Here is a 23,371-nt window from a genome sequence, read left to right on the forward strand (position 1 = left end):
AAAAGTAAAGAATTTTAAAAAAACATTTATCGTTTAGCTTTCACATTACAATAATGTTAAATTTTGAGTTGGTCTATCACATAAAATCCCTATGAAATACATTTAAATTTGTGGATGTAACATGACAAAATGTGGAAAATTTGTATGCTTATTGGTTCCGCTCACCCTCATTTGATAACCCCTGTAGAGCCAGTCCTCATGGGGCCACCTGGGGCACCAGCAGCGGTTAGAACTTGCCTTGGATGGACACTTCAGACACTTCACCTCATGGAGCAAAATTGCCTTTTCGCATTGCATATGTCTTCACCAGCTGACATCTATCAACAGGTAGAAAGGCAGATGTGTGTGCGACCCAGGCAGAGCGAAAGAGGCCAGCAACTTGTAGTGTTTCACTGCTCCTTTCAGTTCCAGGGTGTCAACCTGAACAGGCTTCTTCTCCCTGGATCAACATCGGGACCTTCTCTTCTGGCTGTCCTACTATCAGTACTCAAATAAAAGTGCATGCCTGAAAAATAGCCTACATGCCGGAAAAACTAGAATCTAAAAAAACTGGAAGTCGCTTATCATTCATGCAAGTACTGAGTACATGCTCTAAAATGTACTTTAAGTTTAAAAAGCAGCAGTACTGCAGTAGGAGTAAGTAATCTTACAAAAACATATTTAACCATTTTGAACCTTAGGTATTAGTCAGGATTTGTTCCACATGTGCCTCACCACTAATGTTCTTCAAAAATCTAAAATGTGAAGGCCTTGTTAAGTTTCAAGATAAAATAATCAAATTTGAGCTAATTTGATGTTGTAATTGTGGATTGTAATTTGAAAGGGTCCCAGGCCGAATTTTATTCCCACTCTGGCTTCTTTTGATGGGTAAACATAGCCTCAGCTTTTTTTTGGCTAAGCATTGTATAAATCGAATTAATACAAATGTGTGTTTTTAAACAATGTGAAGAATGTCTAAATGGCAAAATCAAGATTTTTGCTTCCTCTCCTCTTAATCAAACATATCGTCTTGCATTCTGTAGATGGAAAGATCTTTTTTTATGAAAATAAACATGAGTTGCAGCCTAAACCTAGTAAATGCACCGGTTTTTACCCCACAGCTCATACTTACTGCTTCAACCGGATTCCCTCACGCATAAATCACCTTTTTAAAAGATTCTCAAAGGTCAGATGAAGCATGAGTCACTAAGTCTCCACGAGGGTACGTTCTCTGCGTTTCCTGCTAGGCAACGGAGCAGAGATCTCCAGAGCGAGTCAGGAATTTCCAGAAAATACAGGTTGTTTAGCAAAAACCCTTGCAGTCCTATAGAGGTGTATGAGCTTTAATTTTACAATGAGAGGAGAAAAGAGTAGCAACTGTATAATATTCAGGAGGAGAGAATAAGTTAAACTTCAACCTCAACTCTTTTTATAGATGACAGCAGCAACCTTGAGAGGGTGAGGAAGGAAACGGACGATGGCCATTTTGCTCAATGAGTTTATAAGAAAACAACCCCTCTCCTTAAGGGAAATATTCCCCTGCTCAAGGTAAAAAAACAAAAACACACTTGTGTGTGATGTGTAGTGGAGTAAACTCTTTCCATCCTACCTTACATCAAATATAACAGTAGTGAACAAGACGTACTTGCATCTTCGTTCATGGTGATATAGGGAATCCATCAACGACATGGTGACGGTGTGATAACACCATGTTTTACAGAACATAAAATCATTTTTTTATTTTACAGTCACGTAAACATAGTTAATTTCAATCCTTTTAACGGAAATGATTGAATTTAAATCTCACAAATAAAAACATCCTCCCACAATATCTTTGAATGCTTCAAAAAGGAGTCGCCGGTTGATGATAAGATAAAAGGTAGCCATAGAAACAGGGATTTTTTTTTTCCTTCTTTTTTTGAGATGTGGCCACTATGGGAATATACAGTACAGTAACAGAGAAAGGGAATGGGGGAGATGAAGAGACTGCCGGGTGAGACAAAGAAGGATCGCTAGGAAGATGGAGTGAGAATGAAACCTGTCTGGTCCTGAAAAAGGAAAAGAATGTGACAAAGACCGAGTGTGAAAACCGCTGAGGCAGCCATAATGTTACTGCCTACGCTCGTGGGAGATCATCTGACCTCACAATCTGGGTTATCCCACATTAAAGAAGAGGAAACAGTTGAACCAGAAAGTAAATGTGGGGTTATCATTTGTTTCCCTTTTTTATGTAAGCTCTCTCTGTTCTGGGAGGAGGGGGGAAGGTGGGAAGGGAGGGGGAGAATACTTGGGTGTCCTCTTTCTTTCATTTTGTCTTTGTGTTACCTGGAGCGGTGCAGTTTTTAGGTCCTTCACTCTCCACTTCCTCCAGGCTGCTGTTGTCCATTTCCTGCAGTAACCTCCTTCCTCCCCATCTTTCCCGTTCCTCGCTGCTCTGGCTGGAGATGTCGAATCCTGGTTTGTCACAGAAAAAAAAGCCAACGTTAAAAATAGATTTAAGGAACGCGTCAGTGCAGCAACACCTGCATGCATTTTCGTGTACGAAATTTACAAATGTGACATGATACAATCTGATAAGTTATGCTAGAATATGATTGTAGATGGGAGATTGTAAAATCAGTCACTGCCAGGAAAAAGAGGGCAACATGAAACATTGATTTTTCAAAGCGATTCTGAGGTAGAGAGTATACATTCAAAATTGTATGTTTTTGGACAGTGACGCATTGTCAATAGTTCTGTCTAAGTCAAAGAAACAGAACTTTTTTTGTTTTTAGTAGAACATATGTTAAAAACGTATGTGGAAGATGAGCTGCCTATAAGCCTCGTGTGACCCAGACTCATGAACAGCAAAGCAAAGACATTTTTTCAACCAGTGAATTAAATTTTTTTCTGATTTGTAGGTTTTGTAGCTTTCATACTTATTATTATTTTCCAACGAGGAAAGCTGAGTGGAGCAGACTGGTTGGAATCGGGAGTTGTTGTTTTTTTTCTCTAGCACCAACTTAAACTTAAAATATGCACGGTAGGTTTTTGGAATTTAGCTGGCTATAACATGAGACTCAAAACCAATCCACCCAGGATGTCAAAAACCTGGGGCGTCTCAAAAATATGTGCAAGGTACCCTTTCACATCCGTATGTTATCTACAGGGCTTGGTCTTGGTCCTCCCTGTCATCAACAGCTGTGTTGATAAGCAGTGGAGCTGATTGTTGGCATCTCCGTAGCCTTTCAAGTAGAAGCTGAAGGGTTTTCCCTGTGTATACTGTGTACACGCTTAACAGGAGAAGCAGTTCAGATAAAGGATGCACGGATGGACAAATACATTTTTGACAATTACACTACAGCCATTAAGCAAACTACATCAATCATATCTGCAGGCTTCATCTGTAGGCTAAGGCATAATAAAGTAGGAAATAAAAATAAGTGTGTCTTTGCAAGAGGATGGAACAAAACAGCATTATAGAGGCAATATTAGAGACTGTCGGCTCCCAGAGGAATTGCAGGGTTAGAAGAGCAAGCTTGGCTCAAAAACGTTTAGAAGGAAATACCTTAGCACCGCTGCCAGTGCTGTTATGTGGGTCTATGTCAGGGGAGGCATCAATAGCAACGCACCACATTCAGATAAGTTAGGTAGCATATCTCATCACCCACTGTAGCTTTAAGTTGAATTTTGTAGTTTTAAAGTGCTGTGTCTCAGCTTTAACTTGAGTGGGTTTATGTCAAGACAAAAATAGAATAGTCCAAATGGCACGGGTTCCAGAGTAATTGGACATTTAGCTACTTAAATATCCTGGGCAGGTTGTTTTGACCTTAGCTCATGTTCAAAAGAGCTGACACGTTCCTCAGAGTCGATTGATAGTTGCCACATAGAATATGTAGGACTTGACTGCCAATGTGAGAAAATAAAACCATTTTAAGCAAGTTAATAATGTAGTAGGTAAGTTGGTTTTCCAAAATCAGCAGTTTGAAGGGTGAAGAAAAAGCCCACTATGACTGCAGAATAAGACAATGACGTTGTCCAGGATCGAGGCTTACATGCAAACACCTGGTCACCAAGTCTGAAAAATAGAAAGGCTACAGCTGTGGTTTACACATCAAAGGTATCTGGTAGAGTTCTAGTACTGGGTTCTCTAGATTGATAAAAACAAATCCAAAAAATGGGAAAAAGACGCGTTATGACCCAAAGCACCACTGCATTCGTCAAACATGGTGGTGAGTCGGTTATGGCTTGGGCATATACTGTATAGCTGCCAATGGAACTGGCACAGTGGTATTTATTGTTTCACTGCTGAATCGAGGAAAAGGATGAACGCTGAGGTAAACAGGAGCATTCTGTGTGCTCAGACTCAGCCAAGTGCATCTAAACTCATTGGACAACGTTTCACTCCTCACGGGACGGTGATCCTAAACATGGCAAAGCAACCGAAGAGCTTTTTACAGGGTGAGGAGGTGGAATGTCCTCAAATGACCTAGTCAATCCCTTAATTGCACAGTCTGATTTAACTGCGTTTGACTTGTTGGAAAAGCAGGTTGATGTCTATGGGTTGAAGTCCTAGGGCAGTCGCTTAATTTAAAGAAATGTCCACAAAATATTAACCCTAAGCCACTGTCATGAAACAGCCATTAGTTTATGAACAACTGAATGAGTACAAAATATTTTTTTCAGGGCTGTTACTCTGCGTTTTGCCACAAAAAAAAAAAAGATGAAAAAGAAAACCAGCAGATGACTATTATTATTTATTTGGAAAGTCGGCTTAAGGGATGTCAAATATTATTACACATTTCTGCACATTCCAAATACAGGAAATACAAGAAATGTATTGTGTTTAACTGGGCTTTGTTTTACTTCCTATTTTTTTAAATTAAAAGTCTGTGTCAATATGTGTCTCAATTTGCTTAATTTAATGACCAGGTTTCCATCCGGTCATAGTCCATAGAACAGCTGGCTGAGTGCACGGAGTGCAGATGTGTCCGTTTGGAATTCTGCCCCCCGATTTATACATTTATGGGGAATTTCCTGATTTTCCATAACAAAATCCTCCTCGGGGGTGGCAACACTGCGGAACACGAAGTGCGGCTCCTACTGTGGCTACATCTGCACATTCTTCCAGAAAGCAGCAACACCACTGAATTCATTTCATAGTTCAGGGAGCCCAGCAGGAGAATTTTGCCCTGTCCACCCATGTCAAACAAAAGTCTGAAATAAGAGAGGGATTTATGTACCGTAGAATTAAAAACACCCAGTTATTTAATAGTCTTTAGGGTATAGGCAAACTTCTCACGTGGTCTCACCTGGTCTCACCTTCACCACGCCACACAGCAGCTACAGCAGCCGTGAGGATCTTTTACTACTGTCTTTGCACATGGTGAGGCGAAGAGGAGTGTGGCAAAGATTAATGAGGCTTTGCAAGCAGGTGCTGAGTGCTCCGCTTTCAGCGTCACAACACCAGGCTCAATTTAGTGGAACTTCATTAAGCGCATCATCAATAATCAACTTTAATTGATATTCCAGCAAGTTGATTAAGAGTTCAAAAGAAAACACTGGAGACAAGGGAAATGCATTAAACGCCCCAATGTCGTTTCTTGCTCGTCTTTAATTCTGAGCACATGCAGAGTGCAGCCCTGTTGCATTTCCATGTAACCAGGATACGCAGTGAGGAGGAAAGAATGAAGAGATGAATCACAACTGATGATGCACAAATCATCAGTGTATGAATATTCATACAAGCCCTTTTGGAGAGAGATAAATAGATGTCACTTTGGCTGATGCTGACTCAGTAATCAAGTGGAGTGTTAGGGGAACAGTCAAAGATTGATAAAAAAAAAAGAGAAATTGATGAACAGGCAGACATGTTTGCAGCTATTCATCACGGCATCATTTGGCTTTATTATTAATTATTTGTCATAAACACAAACATGTCAGTAAGGCTTTAGTATAAGGAAAAGAGACTGTAGCCACTTGCAGGACCTGGAGAGGTGTAGTCCTACACCCTGGGGCTCATTGCCCCGAGTTCACTGCTCTGAAGCACCTGAACACGCAGAAGAACCGCATCCCTCATCCCATACATTTCCTATAGTTCAAGCTCAGATTAATTCCTATTATAGTCTATCGTGTACCTCCATCACACTGGTGTGTCAGAAACACAGCAGAGTAAAACTTTCATTCCTCGTGGGAACAAGTAATGTCACCGTTTTTACACAGCCCAGTTCCAAACTGTGGTCAGAAAGTGTGGAGCAACATTTGGCCGAGCTAAAATCTCCCTTTAAGAGTAGAGTAACGTGTTTAGTGACAAAGGGTCAAATGAACACAGCGAACGGTTCACTTGTGATTGCAAACATGTCCAGTAATGAAACAGGCTAACAGCTAACATCCCTGCGCTTCGTACAGGAGCTTGACTGGCTGCGGAAAACCTCACCTGAATTCTCGGCTAAGTAGGAGAAGCCCTTCACGACCAGAAGCAAGCCGCCGAACAAACAGATCTGAATTAAAAGCAACTCCTTTCGCCTTTTCCGCCTCGCTCGGATCTTCTTCTGGCTCGGCATCCCTTGCATCGGCCGATTCCGGAGTCGGATACCCGGCACAGACATCCCCTCTACCGCTGCCACATCCATGCGGTTCCCCCGAAGTAAAGGGGGTTAAAATGAGAATTAAAAAAAGCGACCAACCTCCTGTGATTCCCGGGGAATTGGCTTTCCTCCCGGGAATTATTATTTTTTTTTTAAGTGCAGGGGAGGGCGTCCACGGGAAAAGAGGGAATGTTGAAGTTGGAAATTTGCACAGCTGGGATGCTGAGAGGGCTGTTGGGCGAACACGGCGAGCTCCCGAGCCGCGCTCGTCTTCTTATGTCCTGGTGAAATGGAGCAGAGCAACGGCTGCACGAGCTCTCTGTGGACGCTCCGTCTGCTCACTGCTCGGGGAGAGAGAGGGTGCGCGTGGGCATGCACGCACACTGAAGCACAGCCGAGGAGAAAATACTGTGCATTGCTGGGAAAAAGTACCCGTAGCATATGTTTTAGATTTATATTTGCAAATACATTTCTGCCTATATGAGGCCACCTGTTCCTGGTGGTTTTATTTAATTTACCACGCGCACGTTACGGCTGACATTTGGTTTTAGCCACTTGGAAACAGTGCAAGAAATTATAAATGCCTGAAATATTACTTTAGAAATTCGGGGCTGGCATATTAAAAGAAAGGGCTTTGGATCTTTTGCAAAAGGCTCCACCATTTTCACAGGCCAACTGCTACCTTTGTCCCAGGTTTTATGCAGATTGTGGGTAAAATTGCATAAATCTAAACATTGAGTCTTAAAGGAGAAAAAGCTTCAATGATCTCTGCAGCTAAAAGGAACCACAGAGTTCTTTAGCAAGTACTTTTTCATTACATGTAGCCATGTAGGTGTTTTATTTCATTTTTTCAAATTAGTGTAGATTAAATATATTATAAGCATTCAGTAAACACATTGTTAAAGTCCATTCTAGTGACAACTAATTATAAAATAGTCAATTCAAAATACATGCAAGTGCATACAGTGTACTCTGGGATATAATAGTTGTTGAATAGGAAAATATTCAACAATAGCTTCTCAGGTGAAGAGGATTTCTGCTGACAATACAAGTTTGACATGAAAGCCCATTAAAATATTCTACAGTGAATCAAAAGGAAGGTAAAAATGGCAAATTGCTAATTGGATTAGGTTTGGGAAAAGAATAGCTGTGTGCTTTTCACTGCCCTCTTCTGGGAATATATTGTAGTGTAGTCTCCATCATGCTGCACATAGGAATTTTGGACATTGCAAAAGTAAATAATAACATGAAGTCATACTTACAAAGCTTAATTTGTTTACTTTAGCCTTAGCAGTAGTTGTAGAACAATGGCTCTCGGCAAATCAAGCCTACACAAACCTTGTGGGCAGCAGCCAAATGCTGCAGTTAGATCTTCCAGGCCAACTACTTTTTCTATCAATAATAACCATAATAATGGTATCACAGTAAAATATGTCTACACCTCTGCCAAAAGTGAATTCCAATTGCTCTGAACATGGATTAAAGACCATTTCTGCTGTTTAGTCACTGGTTCTAAGAGTTGGGACACTGAAATCATTTAATAAGCAATAGACAGATGTGGATGTAGCGTTTTCTTTTTGATTGTTCCACAATTGCAGTCAGGTTATGTATTGATTTCACTTGTGCCCGCTTTTATATGGTCTACTGACTGAGATCTGTGTCCACAGAACAGACTGACCAATGTTTTTCTGACATTTACAGTGTGATGGTTTGCATTTACAGATTTTTAGGATGATGGGGAAATATTTTATCCTGGCTAAGGGTTTCTTTATTGTTGGACCTGGGCTTTCATAAAAATAGCACTGGAAACTTTCCAGCAAGAATGGAAAAAGGGTTCAGGGCCTCTAGGCAAGTAGTTCAATCGTGCTTGTTTAACCCTTTGGAGTGTGGGGCTATGACAAATCAAATGAAAGACAAGGCTGAGCATCGCATTATAAGGACAAATAATTCAGCTGTGTGTGTCCAGTGAAAAACTGTTTTTTAAGTCAGATGTACACACACACAAACTATTATTCAGTGGCCATCCACACAAATACTACAGGGCCTAAAGCTGCATGAAATCTGGCCTGTCTAACTTGCAAAGAGAGCTTGGACTAGACACGGCGTTTCTAAACAAGATGAATTCCAACTTCTCAGAGGCTCACAAAAGAAAAAGAAACGTGAGGGGAAAGAGGGAGAAGGGGGAGTTGGGTGGGGAGGGAGGGAGGGAGGGGGGTGGGGGGGGCAACAAATTAAATCCAGTTAAATTGTTTTTCCATAGCCAGTGGGCTTGGCTAGGGACTCACACGCACGATGTTAAGATAAGTTGTAAAGACGACGGAGCAGAAACAGCAAGGCCTCAGATGTAAGAGAATGTCTGGAATTTAACCCACTTTCTCATGTCCGACTGACACCACTCCCTTTGCCCTGCCCCAAAGCTTAGGGTGTCCACACAAAGACACATAAACTGCCATGTGGTTCTGAAATACGCAGGTATTCATTCATGGATGCATACAAAGCGTGAACATCTGTTGAGCTCAACACTCCCTGTTCTTTACCCAATAAAGCTTTGATCAATAGCCGCCCTCTTAGATGTTTGGTACCGAACATCAGCATTAAGGCTACTTTCTCTTTTCCTGCTGTGATTGCAACAGAGAGCTGCAGTTCCAGCCCAATCTGAAGTGGTACTAAGGCTACCTAGATAGCAGACATATTTGGGTCACATCTTCCCTCTCCAAGAGCTCCCAAGTTCACGGCTACAGCAGCTCCTCCTGCTCTCGACTACAAAATGGAGAAAACTCAGAACAACTGGAGAGAGAGAGAGAGAGAGAGAGAGAGAGAGAGAGGAGAGAAAGTGAGCAGGGGTACTATGTGGTGTTGTTGGCCTAGAATGGCTTGCTTAGAAAAAAAAAGGTATAGAGCTAAAGCTGGGACAGTAGCTGCTCAGGTGGTGATGCAGAAAGAAGAAACAAGGACAAGCGAACACAGCATGTGCCAACTTTTCTACAGACGTAAAATGACAACAGGCACATTCAGAGCTGTCAAATGACAACAGGACAGTGTAATGATCATCATCACAAACATGAATAAACAGTTGATCTCTGCGAAGTCAAGGTTCTCCCCGGCCACACTGATGCCAGTGTTCACTGACTTTGATGCACAGCTGGTCCCTCTCCACAGAGCTGCAGTACAGTTAATTAAATCGAATTGACTCGTAGTTACTAAGCTGAAGCTACTTGAAACTGATTACAGCACTATGGCACTGACCCTCCCTGCAGTCCGAATCATATCCTCTGTGAGTGGGTATAGGTGGGTATAGGTGGGTGATGAAACAAGGAACAGTTTAAGAAGCACTGGCAACATTTTAGGATGTAACTCCAACTACAGGCTATTACATTTTTTGCCATGTATATGTTAATATATATTTATTACTGAAAGGAAACAAATGTGATTTAGCTAATCAGTAGCTTTGACGCAAGTCCATGTTTATAGGAGGAAAAGAAAATATTAGTGAGAAAGTTTATGTGGGTGGTTTCTTTGTGTTGCTGTGCGTACACTAAATCAGCATCTCTGGGGAAAAAAATTTAAAAAAAACTGCGCATATCACAGAGCGAAACTGTGTGCTGAACCAACTTTAGTTGAACCATTGTTATACAGGTACAATAAGCATTTAAAACACTTAGTGTCTGTTCCATCCCATATAACTCATGTTCCATTTATGTACACCCCTGTTCAATCTCCCTTTATCAGATCTAAAAAAAAAAAAAAACCCATTTGATTCTTTGTTTACATCTAACTGGTCCTCTGTAATTCTGAAGGAGCGGCCAAGGACACCAGCGAGTGGACGATGTTCTGCAACAGACCAGATGAATCCTGCTGATTTCCAAACAGAGAGGAGAACAGTCCACAATAAGGTGCAAGTCCCTGACGATCAAAGCTTTCCTGAGGAAAGTGAGCTCACCGTCATGTCCCCGGAATCACACCTGCATGAATGAAAATAGAACTCGGTCATTTTCATTTTACATATATTTTGTAGGATTACAAATTAGTTACAGCGTTGCACTTGTGAGCTGCTCTGATTAGCTAATATCTGACTTTAAGAGCAGAATAACAAGTAAATATATGATCTTGTAATGTTCTTTATTAGTGTGCTCCACAAAGTAATTGGAACCATTTCTAAATGCTTTAGAAAATAATGAGAAGTACAATAGGTGAACAAGAATATATTCAGGGAAAGAGGAGTTTCACAGCAGATTTACGTAAAGAATGTGATCATAGGCTTCAGTAAAAATATAAATATGCAAATTTCAGAAAGTAGACGTACTGGGGGAAAAAAAAAAAAATGTAAAAAAGGGAGTTAGTGTAGATCTACTCTATATGGAGGATTAGGGCTACATGAATCCAAAATTTGAAAGCCAGGAAAGCTGCAAAAATTCAGACCTCTGTTGTATGTATGTTTGTATACTGGCCCTAATCCTTTTCCATAACTCTGAATACACCTCTGATCAGACCATAATAGGCCATTTGCAAGCTATTAGAAAACCAATAGTGAATGTGGGTCTGAAATTGTTCACAGCAGGCTGATGAGCAGCAGAAGCATCCTCGTAAGCCGTTTACACCAAAATTAGAACACTACTAACTGGAAGGAAGGAAAGAGGAGCACAGAAGATAATGGAGGAATGTCACAAATGACTCTCTTACTCATGTAGGACAGTGCACGCTGCTCATGTTTAAGTCATGCAAAGCGAACCTCGGGAACAGCAATCGCCTCTTTAAAATATGCAGCGACAGAGCCAAGCAAGCAAACAAGCCTCCTGTTTGATATCTCTCTTACATTCAAATGTCTCTCTCCCACTTCTCCAACCACCACACACACACACACACTGCACACATTTCCAGAAGTGCTGTGTAATGTAGGTGTGTGGCAGGGCAGTACACAAACGTATAACTCCAATTATTAGTCATTGTTTTTGGCTTCTTGTTTCTCATTTCCACCTCTCGCTTGTCTCTGGTTGTCTGTAAGAGAAAATGATTTTATGTAACAGGGGGCTGAAGCTTCTACATCTCAGGGCACATACATATTTACCCAACTTGCACTTGGGGATTAGAGTGTAGGGTCCCCTGTGGTGGACAATTTGGGCTGAGAATAGAGAATTTCAAGGTCCCACGTGGGACAGAGTGTGAGTGAGTGTAATGTGATATAAAACAGACAATATAATGTTACACACCTCAGTAGTGTAAATTTTAATTGTATCTTCTCCCTGAACATGTCTGTGAGAAGAGACGAGCAGAAAGTGCAGTCATACTGAGAGTTTGTCGCCGTATGTATTGATGTGCGTGCGTGCTGGAGAGTTCACACGGGGAGACGAGCTGTGCCACAGGAGCCAGCAGCAGCAGCAGCCTCAGCAGGGAGAGCAGAAGGGGACATGGAGGGAGCTGACTCGAAGTCTCCCCCATCTCTTCTCTCCCAGAACTTGTTTGTTTTTGCACTAGTAAACGCATATTGAAGGCACATGAGGGCAACCCCAAACTCCCCCTCTTCTCCCACGTCTAATCTCTGCAATATGAGCCACGGAACGAGAAACAAACCACGAGCGCTGTTGAGCTTCACCGCAATGTCAACAATAACAAAGAGAGAAGGAGCTGTGGAAAACAGAAATGTTGGGAGGACAGTAACTGCTCTCACTGCAAATTTAAAAAGGTGCCATATTGTGCATGACAAAAAATATTCATATAATTAATGAGAGAACTATTTTTTTTTGGGGGGGGGGTGTATTTGTTGACAGAGCAAATGACAAAAAAAATACAACATTGTCTGTACAAAAGGTACATTTTGGAACATCTCAGATATTTAACTCTCCCAGGATTTCTGCAAATTTCAGAGTTAAACTACTCTCAAGATCTTTGCAGAAAAAAAAGCTGGCTAAGAAAAGATACTTTTAAAAATTCTATGCAATTAAAATGAGAAGAGAGCAGAAAATAAATCGCCACAACAAAGCAATCTTCAGACATTAAACATGTGTTGTTATCTGGCTGCATTTCTTTTAAAACATTTTGAAACACACATATTGATTACATACTCTACATCAGTGAAGGGAGGATGTCCTCCTAATCCAGTTTTTTGGACACACATAACTATCTGATTCCTTCAATATTATGTGTCCACTGATATTGATTCTGTTACAAAAAAATTATATTTTACCAATAATGGTTGATTAAAGATGCTTTTACTATGCTTAAACAACATCAACTTAATCAATGGCATTAATCATTATCATTAATGAGAGATGTAAGGAGCTGAAGACGGTTCTCATTTTAATCAGTAAATGTGTCAGAAGCTGCGAGCTGAATGTACAGTGCTATTTTTTTTTTAATGATACAGAGTTTCTGCACTGCAGAGCTTGACGTGAATAAAAGCAAGGGGAGCTACAAAACTAGCACGTTGAGATGGACAAAGAACAGATCATTAAAATAAGGAACCAGTTCGGATCAGCTTCATTTTGCGGATACAGATCCTTAAAAAAACAAAAAAAAAAAACAGAATCAGCGCCAAAACAGATGACCTGAATCAAATCAGCAGATCCACTGTGGTGTTGACATCAAGATACATCGGATTTATCAAGGCGGAGTCAGCTTTGGCAGGTGGTTAATATTAAAGGAATCTTACCTGTATCAGGGCCAAAAAAAAAAAACTGGATCAGAACACTTCCAGTGAAGAACTTTGCTGAGAGAGTCACATTCTTGTGCAATATTTACAACCTGAGAAGCTGTCACTTGTCTTAGACTGGATCGGTGACAGAATTTGTAAAAGTCATTTTAGTAGTTAAGTAATGAACTAAGCAAAATTCATTTCTTTACAGCTGTTCTGATCAATATCATGATTTCATGTGGTGCCCATTTCATTACAGCCCACACTGCAGTAGCAGAGTTAAAATACTTCAAATACTAAGTATTTGAAGCTTTGCAGTTTATGAAATGGCATTTGCTTCAGACTTGTGCTACTAAAGCTGCTGTCTGTGCATATAATGAATGAATGCATAAAAATGGACCTGAAAGGCTCTTTGTACATTTGTGTTAGAAAAACAGACGTTATTAAAAGGACCTGACATTTTGTATTTACCACAAATAATAAACATCTCAATGAAACTAAACATGCAGCTGGAGAAACATTCATAACACGGTGAATGATTCCAAACACACAAGATAATAAGATAGTATAGCAATATTGTTAAAACCTGGTGTGTGAGCATCACTCACCCCACTGACCTAAGGCTCCCTCTCTGAAGACACATCCCCTTCTGCCCCACTACTGGCATTGGGATCCTGTCGGGAACGTAAGGCACCCTTCTCCCTGCCTGACTCTGAGGGTCCCTTAGAGCGCGTCTTCTCTTTCCTCTGCTGCTGCTTCTCTTGCTTTGACAGCTGAAACAAATGCAAGAAATAAGGAAACCTGAAATATAGATCAATTCTTTTTCTTCAAGTTCAATTCATGCAAATTACAATCATGTGATGCTAAAATGACCTTTCAGAATATATGTAAAAATAGTAGTGAAACAAGAAACTGACAAGAAAGAAGCCCAGTTGCCATGTACTGACTCAAATTCCAGATAACTTCACATGAATGACTGAGAATCTTGATTCTGACATTTTGCCTTTAAGAATATTTAGATCCCCCCAGAGAAAGTAACCAAAACCCCTTTTACACTGACTAAACCTTTTTTCCAGAGAGAACATGAAAGAACTTGTTGCATCCAGCTGTGAAATTTGTGTTATTACTGCAAGAAAGTGAGCCTACAAAGAGAACTTTAAAAAAAGCCTTTAATTCAGCCTTTAAGTGTCAAGCTGACATCTGACCAACTTTAACTCTTAAAACAATGTATAAAGTCTTCTATGGCTCACAAGAAGCTTTGTTAAGTCAGGGAACATAAAAACATCATCATCATCATCATCATCATCAACACCATCATAGCATTGTCCTCAGTTACCAACTGAACACATGGATTTCACGATCCATTGTTTGTGTTTGGCTAAAGGTTTAAAATAATTTCCTAGTCTCTTTAACGGTCTCTGTTAATAAATTCTAATGCAAGAGTGGATTTAGTACTGAGCTGGATTTGTACCAAAGTGCAACACTTTTTTTCTTATTACTGTACCTTTAAAATGAGTTTGACTTTACAGAAGACAATTAAACTCAAACGAGTAAAGCTGGAAATCAAATCAAACGATCAGATTTCCCAGCGGCCATGTTCAAAATGTCACGACAAATCTAAAGCTGTGCCTCAGCAAAAGCAAGAAAGCATGGAGGCAACAAGAGAACAAGTGAAAGTGAAGCAAAATACAAGAACATGCAGCAAATTGGTTCTTGTGTATTACTCTTAACCTTACTGCCAATAATATTATTAACCGGCTTCAGATCAATTAGTGTAGATCCCTTTGTCATGACTGAGAACGACCAAAAACCTGCTCCTGAGTAGGTTAGAGATTGTGGATACGTTGCCAGGACAACCAGTCCAACATGACATTGAAAGAACCTACAGATGCCATATTATCCAGCTAACTTGTTATTCCAAAGACAAAGAAGAGGGCCCAGGTTTGGGGTCTTTCACTAAGACAGTAAACTCTTCTCACTGTTTGACGTAAGCAGGGGACAATGCAAAAAATGTATCACAAAAACAAAACCCATAAATAACCAAACTACTTTTTCTTTAATCCAAACGTTAATAATTGCCTATTTGTCATTGTGGCTAATAAATAATGTTTTCCCTATTTACGACTTATAAGTAAGTTTGGAGGGGTTTTAAATCTTTTTTAGGGTGCAAGTCTTTTACTTCTTCTTTAAGACAACGGAACTTGCTAAAAATATTTTCAAAACACCCCTTATTGCTGTACTGTAGCTGAATCCTTAGCTGTCAGTGGGTCCTGGTGGCTCAGAGAGCTGAGGCATTAAACATAAACATGCTGCATCATGACTTGCAGATCATGACCTTTTCTGTATGTTCAGTATTCAAGCCAAGGTCCTAACATGCATGAGAATTAGTTCATGTAATTAAAGCAAGAAGGATGAGCACATTGGTGCTGCAAAGCAGCTTGGCTTTGTGAATACATGATCACATTTGGAGCTATTTTGGGATGTTATGTGATCACTTCAATAGGTCTATTGTTGTGACTGCATGCGCTGCCTCTCGCACCCTCAAAATAGCCCTTAACAATGATGCCACTCAGTGCAACTAGTCAACAGCGGCTGCAATCAAACCTGCGCCTGCTTCATTCTCATCATATTCTTCACGGTCCATGAAACATCACAACAGGGATGATAACGTAGATCTGCTATCTGCCATCTGAAAAAAAGCCTGTAAACACAGAGGCTAAAACTTTTATATCTGCTGAGGAAATATTTATAAACTGAGTGTCATCTTAAAAATCCCAAGCATTGCATAAGATATTACATTATTTAGAGAGCACAAAACATTTTCTTTGCTATTTCTATTCGAACATATTAACATGCTGTACTGTGAAACCAGGTCTACTCTCCTTGTCTGTAATAAACAGTGCCTATAATATATAATGTATAGTATTCACTCCCCTTTGAAGTTTTTGCGTTTCAGTTTTTTTATAACATTTAATTGTGGTGGATTTAATTTGGCTTTTTGACAAAAACTTAAAACAAAGACCTTGATGTGAAAGGGAAAACAGATCTCCACACATTCACTGTACTCAGGTGATCTCGCTTTAAATAACTCTGTGAGAACTGAATCCAGTCAGCTGCACCAGTGATGACTTAGGTGAGTTGTTTTAAATGGGGCGAATACTGAAGTTAATTATTTTCTGGTTTATATTATTTACATATTATCAATGTTGTTATGAAAGAAAAGGAGTAAACTGTAAAATGTAGTACAAGACACGAGGCGAGAAGTGTGTGTTCAATGTCTGAATAAACAACATTAAACACATTTTTTTTAGAAAATCCAGGCCGAAATGATCATTACATAATTTCTCTGTTTGCTGCATTTCATGTCGAATCCCAAAGCGAAAAACATACAAAGTCAGGTGAATAAACATAAAACACTTTCAAGCCCCCTGCTATCGACCCAAACTGCTCAGTCCTGATTCATGGAAAGAAAGGAGCAATGTCTGCTGGCCGTTCTTTCTTTTCCCCTCTCCATGCCAAGCTTTGTGTATTGGCTGGCCTTTTATCCCTCATGTTCAGCCTTGGCTTTGGCTCCTCGGCCCCCACAGAAAAACATCTCAAACAGACAAGATTAAAATTCTGAGGACTGCTTATTCCTCCGTTTGGGCAAGCAAGCGGCCAAGAGGAAAGCAGCCAAAAGTTGGCCAAAGCACAAGGACACTGGCTGGTTTCCACGGAAGTGACCAGAATTGATTCAGGAAGACGGATATATGAACGTTTTTCAAGTGGCCGAGATAAGAGACCGAGGGAGCTGTAACACAATGCAGAGAGGTCAGAAACTATTAGAACTTATGACCTTTAACTCGTGGCTTGTACAACTAACCATTATGCAATTAAACAGTGTCGTGGTTTTATATTCACATTTACATTCGATTTAATCATTGGAAAAATTTGATGGGAAAAAAAGTCAGTGTTTCATGTTTCATGCTTTGTTAAATGCAAAACATGAAGAACCCGATGATTAATGTTGTAGCAGAAGTCCAGTGTCAATTGTACATAAAGAGACTCTGTGGCAGAGATATTTAATTCTAAAGGTTTTTGAAGAATTTCAACAATTTCTGTTTCATTAGTACGTTTTGCAACACTTGCATTTATTGTTATTTGACCATAACCAATACCTGAGCATGTATGTTTGTCTGACCTAAGAGTCCAAGTGGATCTGTGCAAGAGAGAATGAAAACTGATTATTACAACTCATCAAAGCATTGTTTTGATGAGGGATATCAAGTCCAAGTTATTTAACAAAAATCAGTCGCCTTAACAATTTTGCTATAGAACCACCTTGATTCACATATCTTTAATATTCATTTTTTAGGCTACAGAATTATTGTATTGTGCATTTGGTGAGAACAGGCCATGCAATTAATTTGAGACTGTACATCTGTCTTAGAAACATAAAAATACTGTTTTAACTTCTATCACTTTACAGCCATTCTTATGACATTAATAAATTTAGCCTATACTGCTGATATTCCACAGCTTCTTTTTATATGTTCTAATTAACTAAAAGCAATCATCCAATCAATAGAAATCAAGCTGCCACTGCATCTTTCTGATCCGGTCGACCGCATTTTGTATTGGGTCTAATTATTCTCTAACCTGTTCGGGTTGAAACTGGCTTTCCATGGGTCCCCCTTTGGTTGATCTGCCCAGTTCCCAGAACCTGAGCTACAGAAATCACGTCACCTGCTAATAACAGAGACACCATTTCCCCAAAATGTGTCTGGCAGTCATGGCTCCTTCTCAGCATGCACTGCATATGCTGTGATATTGACCTTTCCTGATCTGGGGGCACCGTTTTGCTCTCACTGTGACAGGTACTGCAGAGGGGGAATACGAAGAGGCAACAACAGCAAGCATCCCCGAGCCTGCGCACATGGGCCTCATGCACCCCACACAGCACCTATACAAACAGACACACACCAACCAAACTTTGCCATAGGGGGGACTAAACAAAGGGAGTCAGTCCAGTGCACAAAGCTTAGGGACAGATGACAATGGCAGGCTTCAGTGTTGGCATGGACGTGAAAGCCGCTTTGTACGTTTTTCCAAATACAACTTCAAAACCTTTTATTCCTCATTAGCCAGTGACGTTCATTCACAATGAAACAGCTACAGCAGCTCCTCACAAAATACACATGAATACATTCATTTAGATCATGTTTTAAATTCATTGATAAACGATGACTAAAAAAGCTCCTAAAAATTAACTGGTAAAAGGCAAAAGACAGAGCCCTCTGGGTATAAGGAATTGACCAACTCAAGCTAAGTACTGGCTTCTGTCTGCCCCTCACCCCCTAATGCCAATCCTGTTAATCAACAGGAAACACTGTAGTGTATAAGGAAAACTGCGACAAAGACGCAGTGGAATTTCTTAAATGAATAAACAAACAAGCAGATAAGCCTTGAGTTTGCAACAAACACAACATGCTCAACCCAAAAGTCTTCCCAGTTCCTTTCCAGTCATTTCCAGTTTTTATACAGGAAGATCTGTGCTCATGAAACGTAGAGCTACAACAGATCATCCAGGGAGATATTACTAACTGCTTTTAGCTTATCATGGCATAAAACAGGATGGAAACCTTTTGCAATATCCTGGTTTTATACATTTTTCGGTCATAAAGTCTGATCTGAGCTTCATATCCATTATCTGTAACCACTCATCACCCTGGACAGGTCGTCAGTCTATCGCTGTTGACATACATAGACAGACAACAATTCACACTCACATTCACATCTACAGGCAATTTAGAGTCACCTATTAACCTGACATGCATGTGTTTGGACTGTGGGAGGAAACTGGAGCGCCCAGAGGAAACCCAAGCTACCACCAAGAGAACATGCAAACTCCACACAGAATGGCCGCAGCCAGCAACTGGATTCAAATCAGGTGTACTGGGGTATTGGATACTTTTAGTAGCAAAGTATCTTCACAAAACAAACAACATGTAATTTCTGCACTTTCTGTAGTTACAAAGAAGTTAATTATAGATAACTGCATTGAGGTTAATACATCAACTAACAAAGAATCTCTTAAGCAATAGCTATAATAGAAACAATAGACTAAAACCCAAAACAATGAGGTGGAGTATGCTGACACATGAGCTGCAGTGGATACATATTTAAAGTCATCCTAATATTAACTGAAGTCTATTCTACATTTACATGCTGTATATCTACAGCAATTTGTATGTTCTGTTACGCTGTAAGGCAGCAATGGTTGAGAATTAGGAAAAAGGCCAGTTTTACATGACATGGGGTTGGAAAGGTTAGAAGCCATATACCAAGTTTGTGTATTCACATTGTAAATTAAAAAAAAAATAAATTAAAAGAATGAGGAACTGGAGTGGAAGTAAACAGTAATATCTCACTCAACAGAAGAGCAAGTATCACCACCTAGTGGCTCAAAATGAGAAACAAAACAACTCTTCAAACAGTAGCGTTACTCTTCCTGTACTGAAAGTTGTTTTTGTAAATGCAAAGCAAGTCAAAACTAATATTTATTTCAGATCCTTTCTTTTAATACATCTCTTGTTACATATAACCAATGCAGCACTGACAAAACAATCACAACTTATGCTCCTTTTACTAACTTTCTTCAGAGCTTTTAATCATATCTGGCTAAAAATTCAATTGGCAAACTCCATCCACTAATAAAGTCCAGCAAAAAATTCAAGCACAACAAAAGAGCTAGTAACCCTGAAGTTCAACAATATACCTGTTTGGGGTCTGTGGGACCAGTGGGCGATGTCAGTTCAATAGTAACAGGTCCGTCATTTTGTATGTGGACCTGCATAAGGGCTCCGAACTTCCCATCTAGAAAACAAAAAACACAAAACGGCAATACATTAAACCCATCTTTCAATCACCAGCTTCGCTGCCATAAACAGCCGATAGTTCTCTGAATCTAAATAGGCCTGTGCATCCAAAATGGCACCACGTGTTAATATTAAAGGGTAGTAAACAACAGGAGAGTCTATTTGTCACTGACAGTCAAAGTTTAATGACGATAACATGCAGCCTTGAGACATTGGGGACAAAGGCAAAGGGGCTGTAGGAGGATAGGAAGTTTCAACTTAAATGTTCTATTTTCTTCCGCTGGGTCTGTGAGATTAATGAAACCATCTGCACAAAAAAGCCATAGGCTGCGGTGGAAACTCGCTGCGTCATCATATTTCGTCTCTGGAGGAGGGGGGGCGACTAATTAGGAAGCCTTTTGTAGCCCTTGCTGGGACAAGGTGTTCTCCGCACCTGCTCCCTGGTGGGCTGACCCAATTTTCTGCCACCATCACTGGCACCACGTCACAGGACTATCGGCCCACACCTCCCACCCAACTACGATAATGCACAATGAGGTGGGAATACAGGCAAGTTAACAGTAGGGAGACAGTGCACAGGCCAAAACGTATAAGTAAGTGGTGATAATGGGGACCCATCCATTAAATTTGACCTCTTATTGCAATCTCCTTTTCACTAAGCCCACCGTCTTCTTAGACATCTAAGTCATTAATATGTAACAATACGTATCCTACTGCAATATAAATATAATGCTGGAAGATACCACTGCAGGACTACGAAGCAGTGCAAGTAATTGTGGATGTCAGAAGTTCACCCACCCTTAATAAGCTCTGGCTTATAGACACTCCTCATGTTCTCCAGGATGCTGTTGTAGAAGGGCTGAGCCAGCTCTGCGGGCATGGCTGAGTGGAAGTCTGGCTTGTTGCCCTTCAGTATACACTGCAAGGTGAACTGGCTCACACACAGCACCTCAAAGTCCCTATCCATGACACTTTTGCTCCACGCTCGCCGGTTCTCATCTTCGAACAGCCGCATGTTCAGGATCTTACGTACTCTGAAAAACACAAGACAAATTTAAAAAAAAAAAAAAAAAAAAAGAATGATGAGCCTGAGCTGGGAAGAATCAGCTATACCATACCATCAAGATGAACCCTGGCTTAAATGGTCGACCTTACAGTGAAATAATGGCAGTGTGGTAGCGCATCTAACGCTCACGGCCTTTAGGTCCTTATTTACTTATCATGTATACAACAGTTTTCACATTTCTAAAAGGCATGAAAAATGCTGATTTACACTGATAAACCACTGACAGGTGAGGAGAACAACATAAGATCATCTCATCACAGTTTCTCGAAGCTGATGTGTTGGACGCAGGACAAAATGGGCAAGCATAAGGCTGAAGAGTGGTCTTCTGGGCCGTTCCCAGTATGCAGGAATCAGCAGCAAAAGTGGTCAAAGGGAAAATAAGTGTTGAACCAGTAACTAAGCTGTCAAAGGTGCCCAGGGCTTACAGATGCTTGTGGGAGTGAAGGGTAGCCCATCTGGGTGCATTTTCTTCATTTACCTGACCAAGAGATGGCACCAGGACCCACTTTGGGAAGCGGGCAAGCCTGCAGAGGCTATAAGCCCATTACACTCCTTGGCGTTCTGTACAGCCATCCAGATCATGACAAATTGCAATAAATAGGAATTTTACAAAACGTAAGAATCAGACATTGTTTCTTTTCTCGCGCTCTCTCTCTTCTTGTTCAGAAGGAGGAGCCTCGCTCACAGCGAAGATTTCGGCATCAATTCAAGTGCTGCTAAATGAGTCACTGAACACTTCAACCTCACCTCACCACATTAGGATGAAAGTTTGTCGTGATTCCGCAACGCTGCAACTTTAAATGAGATGATGAGGATGACTTGGAACTAGATACTGGAGGACACCTTCAGAGACCACGCATTTACATTTACATTTACATTTAGTCATTTAGCAGAGGCTTTTATCCAAAGCGACTTACAAGTGAGGTACAAGGCAGCAGAAATCTAAGTCAAGGAGAAAACCTGAAAGCAAAGTTCTATCAGAAAAGTGTTCACATTTCCTTTTTTTTTTTTTTTCCTTTTTTATAAATAGATGCCTCGATGGGTCATAACTGTTTGGGCTTAAAAAAAAGGGGGGGCCCTACACCATGTTATGCAGGTGGTTTCTAAATTTGTCCAGCTTTTTCAGGAAGCCACCAGTGTCCCTTCTTTTCAGGTCAGTGAAAAAACAACATGCAATCTCTCTTTACTATGTAATTCAACAACAAAATAGGCATTTTGTGTACTGTAAAATTACCAAAAGGGCATGTAATCTTAAATTTACAATGATCAATTTACAACATTGTGCCTCCACGATTTAAAACTGTGCAGCAATAAATAAACAGCTATAGACCAAGAATAGACATGAAAGACAGTCAGGGTGCCGTTTGCTGAAGGTCCGTGCAGCGCACACTCACATGTAGTCAGCATCTCTCTGAGTGTCCTCTGCAGAAATTCCCAGCAGCACACACAGTCCTCGTCCTATGGAACTGACCTGCTCACCTTCCACTGCAATAACACAGAAAAAAAGGCCAAGGAGTGAGTGGACAGCTCGCGTTGTCCTTCAGAGACAAGCAGCCGACACACTGAATGACAGCAGGGAGCGTGGAGGAGAGTCCGGACTGTCACTCAGCGGTCACTTCCACCGACTGCCAGCGGATCTGTTCAGCGTTCGTGCGGCGAAATAACCTCTGCCGGTTTCCTGCTGAGCCTGAACATCCAGCTAGCACTGTTCTGTCTGAGCTCGAGTCAGAGACACGAGTGAACATCTCATTCATTTTGCCGCGAGTGCTAACGCTAATGCTAACTCAGCTTAGCTTAGCTTTAGCTTTAACATGAATGGTCACCGAGGTTAATACGTGAAAGCTCTCAGGCTCAGCTCAGCAAGACGGTCAAAGGCGTCGAAGCACATCCGCCCAACTCACTTTAGGCAGTCGCTTACCTGTCACTGTCGCGTTGGTGACCCTCTGAATGATCGCTTTCATTGTTTTGGTTGTGTTGGGAGCACGCGCTCAGAACTTCCGAGGAATCCCAGCGTGGGCGGACCGTTGTCGTCCTCTAGCGGCCGCCAAACGCAGCACACGTCTGGATTCTTTACCGGTGCGAAACAGAAACACACATCCAATAACACTGTAACTTATGGAAGGTAAATACTAAAAGTATAAATACATTTTTAAAAATATACAGTAATGTGCAGATGTTTTAACCCATCATTAGATGGCAGACAGATGACCTCTGCTTGCACTAATCATATCTCAAAGTCGCAAATGAGATCAGATTCCATGCAGAAAAATAGCAA

The 23,371-nt window shown here is 40.7% G+C and overlaps 2 protein-coding genes across 6 annotated transcripts in view; both read right to left on the bottom strand.

Annotated features, from left to right (window-relative positions):
• The window catches only part of LOC137124007 (sodium/potassium/calcium exchanger 3-like), a 54,737-nt gene extending 47,797 nt beyond the window's left edge, over positions 1 to 6,940 (bottom strand). Inside the window, exons 1-2 of one of the 2 annotated variants that reach the window (XM_067498562.1) lie at positions 6,395 to 6,940; positions 2,305 to 2,433 (exon numbers count right to left, since the gene is read on the bottom strand). In XM_067498562.1, the coding sequence (XP_067354663.1) occupies positions 2,305 to 2,433; positions 6,395 to 6,590 (325 nt within the window). In that variant the 5' untranslated portion in view covers positions 6,591 to 6,940. The remainder of the gene's footprint in view (positions 1 to 2,304; positions 2,434 to 6,394) is intronic. The other variant, XM_067498561.1, reaches the window with a different exon arrangement.
• A 583-nt stretch (positions 6,941 to 7,523) lies between these two features.
• Positions 7,524 to 23,167, bottom strand: dtd1 (D-aminoacyl-tRNA deacylase 1). 4 transcript variants are annotated; one of them, XM_067498566.1, is made up of 6 exons: positions 23,015 to 23,167; positions 22,491 to 22,581; positions 20,829 to 21,064; positions 19,931 to 20,028; positions 13,791 to 13,946; positions 7,524 to 10,507 (listed from the first exon to the last, which is right to left on the bottom strand). In XM_067498566.1, exons 1-5 carry the CDS (start codon positions 23,055 to 23,057, stop codon positions 13,791 to 13,793), a joined length of 624 nt encoding a protein of 207 aa, XP_067354667.1. In that variant the 5' UTR covers positions 23,058 to 23,167; the 3' UTR covers positions 7,524 to 10,507. The 4 variants fall into 4 exon arrangements, with proteins under 4 accessions (XP_067354667.1, XP_067354664.1, XP_067354668.1 ...); XM_067498563.1 differs by having other exon boundaries at positions 13,782 to 13,946; XM_067498567.1 differs by lacking the exon at positions 7,524 to 10,507 and adding an exon at positions 12,543 to 13,191.
• Between the last annotated feature and the right edge of the window lie 204 nt (positions 23,168 to 23,371).

Source organism: Channa argus, chromosome 3 (assembly GCF_033026475.1).
Source record: "Channa argus isolate prfri chromosome 3, Channa argus male v1.0, whole genome shotgun sequence".
Lineage (NCBI taxonomy): Eukaryota > Metazoa > Chordata > Actinopteri > Anabantiformes > Channidae > Channa > Channa argus.